This window comes from Borostomias antarcticus (genome assembly GCF_949987555.1).
Source record: "Borostomias antarcticus genome assembly, contig: scaffold_177, whole genome shotgun sequence".
NCBI classification, from domain to species: domain Eukaryota; kingdom Metazoa; phylum Chordata; class Actinopteri; order Stomiiformes; family Stomiidae; genus Borostomias; species Borostomias antarcticus.
In genome coordinates this window covers 16,077-19,769 of record NW_028175924.1, presented here as the reverse complement: position 1 = coordinate 19,769, position 3,693 = coordinate 16,077, and the positions used below count along the sequence as shown (strand labels likewise).

The window sequence follows — 3,693 nt, the reverse complement described above, 5'->3', positions numbered from 1 at the left end:
TCGTGTGCACGGGCACGCAGCGAGAACTGGACATTTACGACATCACGATGGACGTGTGGCTCACCAACAGGCAGTTCGAGCTGTGGCTGGCCGAGCAGCCGATGCTACAGATGTCGGCGAACATCATCACGGACGAGAGCGAGAGCTGGCTGTCGAAAAACCCGCAGTGGGTGCCTGACGGGACCACGGTTTGGGCCGCGGCGAAGACCGTGACACGCATGCTGATGAGGTGTTACACTGTAGGGTGGACTTGACTGAAGACTTGCTTGTGTGCGTGCGAAAGTTGTGTGTGCGTCTGCCTTGCTGTATGATATTTTTGGGGAGAAAGGGACACTGATTTCTTTCGACTGCGATTCTGTGTATAAACAATAAAAAGTTATAGTTTTGATATATGTGTATTGTATATACTGTGTGTTACGTATTTTGTATGTATTGTACATTTCTTTGAAAATAAAAAAACTCAGTACACGAGATGACACAAGATGGTCATCCCTTTATGAGGTCCCATGTCACGTTGGGAAAGTAGGCTACCTGGTTTTCGAACTTTCCGGCCTCCCATTCATTCCCTATGTGAAGCCGAAATCACGAAACAGGCCCACAGCCCCTCCCGTTTCCGTGTCGTGAGTTCGATTTATTCGACACGTGGACGAGAGAATTACGGTGTCGTGAGTTCGGTTTATTTTGGATAAAGGTCTGCATAAGACACGCCCCCTGAAGTAGCAGCCTACTTTATATACTTGGTCAACCCCTCCTGGCTAGCATGCAACCAAGGGCACTTCGGCCGGCACTTCACGAAGTTAGCCTAACAATCCACTCAGCCAGGACACTGCCGGTCACACAGCCTACCGTAGGCCTACCTTTCTTCTTGGAACACCTCGGAGGAGTTTAAAACAAAGTCAACAAACTCCACACTCCAGATTTTCCACAACAACACCACCATGGAGTTGCCGGATATTGCTTTTCCAATCCTCTCTGCAGATTACTTTTACGATGACCCCTGTTTCAACACCAGCGACATGCAGTTCTTTGAGGATATCGACCCCAGGCTGGTGCACGCCGGCCTCCTAAAAGCGGACGAGCACCGTCAGAACGAGGACAAGCATATCCGCGCGCCCAGCGGGCACCACCAGGCCGGCAGGTGCCTGCTGTGGCTTTGCAAAGCCTGCAAGAAACAGACCACCAACGCGGACTGGGTCTGCAAAGTCTGCAAGAGAAAGACCATCAACGCGGACCGGAGGAAAGCGGCCACCGTGCGGGAGAGAAGGCGACTCGGCAAGGTCAACGACGCGTTCGAGACCCTGAAGAGATGCACCTCCACCAACCCCAACCAGAAGCTGCTCAAGGTGGAGATCCTGCGCAACGCCATCAGCTACATCGAGTCCCTCCGGGCCCTGCTCCGGGTGGGAGGGGGGCAGGAGGAGAGCTACTACCCGGTGCTGGAGCACTACAGCGGGGACTCAAAAAGTGGAACCTAATCATTGGAACCATGCTGTATCACTGGGAAGGAGAAACAAAAGACCACTCGCCCTTCTGCATTTTGCAGGGAAGAAACAGCTAACAGGAGTTGAAACGTTATACGAAAACTAATACGTACACAAGAAGAAAGAAGAAGAATATTATTCTTCTGTAAAATGTGATTTATTTTTTGGTGCTAAGAAGAAGTGCTTGATGAAAATAAAGAAATGTTGTTACAACATATCACTGCCTATCTGCCTGTGTATGTCTCTCTCTCTCTATATATATATATATATATATATATCTATCATGTATACACACAACACAAGACAGTTTTTAACTTATGTTTTATTTCATTTTCATTCACATGTCATACAAGAGATCACAGTAATGAAATCTGGTGTCGGTTTCTTCCGTCTTTTCACAATGTCAGTACGGCTCGTCATCGGCGTCCTCGGTGTCGTTTCCTCCTCGGTTTTTCTCCTCGCGGTTCTGCTCTGCGTCGTCAAACTGTCCGGCCGAGCAATGCAGGCAGGCGCACACTGTAGGCGGCACGCAGACGCAGACCCACGTCTGCTGCGGAGGTTGCGAAGCGTGCCGGCGCCGGCACCCGAGGCACACCACGCAAAGGCAGTCTTGCCCCTCCGGTCGATATAGGGACGCCTCCCGGTGCACGACCAGGTCAATGAAGTCCCTCTCTCGGACTTTGGCACGTAACGTGGATTTGATGCTTTCACGAAGGTCTTCGTCGTCCGACGCGACGTCTTCCCAACCATTGCCGTCGTAAGAGTACATGCACGAAGTCACGGCCCCGTCGTAAGGGTCGAAGTCGGCCACGACTTGCAGGCGACAGAGCCCTTCGGGTACTTGTAGAGTAGTCACGACATTGTTGTTCTCCGCAGTCTCTGTGTTCTCCATAGTCTCTGTGTGTTTATTGGTAATTTGATGTGCGAAAAGCAACGCTACGGTGTAGGTACATTTCACAAGTTAGGTTAGACCAGACTTTTATATATGCTGTATGTGTTGCGTGCCATCTCCCCAAACCAAATGGGAAGGGTTAGAGCTGCGTACCGAAACTCCCGGCGTCGGGTAGTTTTCGCTCCGCTCCGGCTCGCTTGACTCAAGACAGCCGACCGATCTTGTTGATGCACAGCCACAGCACGCCGAAGATGTTGACGAGCATCAGCATCAGCATGAGTAAAAACCACAACTCTGTAAAGCATTTTCCGAAATGAGCGCACAGCTCTCCGGTCATCATTGAAGCCGTGCGTAGGCTGTACTTGTGTTTGTCCACGTCATCCATGCTAGCTTACACCACCGTATGGTTATGGTAGCCGCGATCAAAGTGGGGATAGACAACAGGATGGCGACCCAAATCTCCAGCTGCACGAACACGTCGTCCGAGTTGTATCTGGTGGCGTGCAGCACGTTCACGTAAGTGAGGTGAATCGTGTTGTACACTATGAGGACGTATGCGAAAAACCTCAGGTTCGTGTTCGTCACTTTGGGCACGTTGAAGATGCTCTCTATGTATATTTCCGCGTCCGCTTCGGGGCCGAAAGGCGACTGCTGCTGGTGGCGGTCCGACACTTCGGGCGCCTGCAGCACGCCGACCAGCTGCTTGGCCTCTTCTACGACGACGGCGTACGCCTCGGTGCGTGCCTCTATGATGTAGCCTATGGTCAGGTCGGCTATGTTCAGGGTGAGGAAACACGCTATGATGACCAGATACACGGTCAGCCAGACGTTTCCGCCCTCCCAGGCACACGGCGTCCAGGTCGGAGTGACGAACACGAACCCCACAAAGAGTAAAACGTCTATAACCAAAATGAAAAGAAAATGCAGTTTCCACCAAATTTCTTTTTTACAACAAGTCATCTGGGCTCCGTGGGTCCCGTTCGGACGAGGCGGCCGAGAACAGGGTGGCCGTGCGGCATCAGACGGTGGCCAGCGATTGGAAAAATGCACCGCAGGCGCCTTCTACGAGAATGATCACGTAAGACAGCTTGTTGAGCACCAACAGCCAGAACGCTATGTGGTAATTTTGAGCCTCGTGTCGCGCGTCGGCAAAGTCGGCCGCGGTCGAAGCGGTGACGTTGCCGACGAAGGAGGGGAGGGCCGAGGAGCCGTTCGAGTACACGGCTCCCGGGCACGGCAGTCGCCCCTGCGACGGCGCGTCCAACGTGAACGTGAGAGCCACGGCCACGATGATGAGCGCTCCGTGCGCACACCTGATTG

At 52.5% G+C, this 3,693-nt stretch overlaps 1 protein-coding gene across 1 annotated transcript; it reads left to right on the top strand.

Annotated features, from left to right (window-relative positions):
* Positions 1 to 938: 938 nt before the first annotated feature.
* Positions 939 to 1,475, top strand: LOC311329037 (myoblast determination protein 1 homolog 1-like; the record flags this gene model as incomplete). Its single annotated transcript, XM_084462927.1, has 1 exon — positions 939 to 1,475. The coding sequence occupies one exon, from the start codon at positions 939 to 941 to the stop codon at positions 1,473 to 1,475; it is 537 nt and encodes a 178-aa protein (XP_084319053.1).
* Positions 1,476 to 3,693: the final 2,218 nt, after the last annotated feature.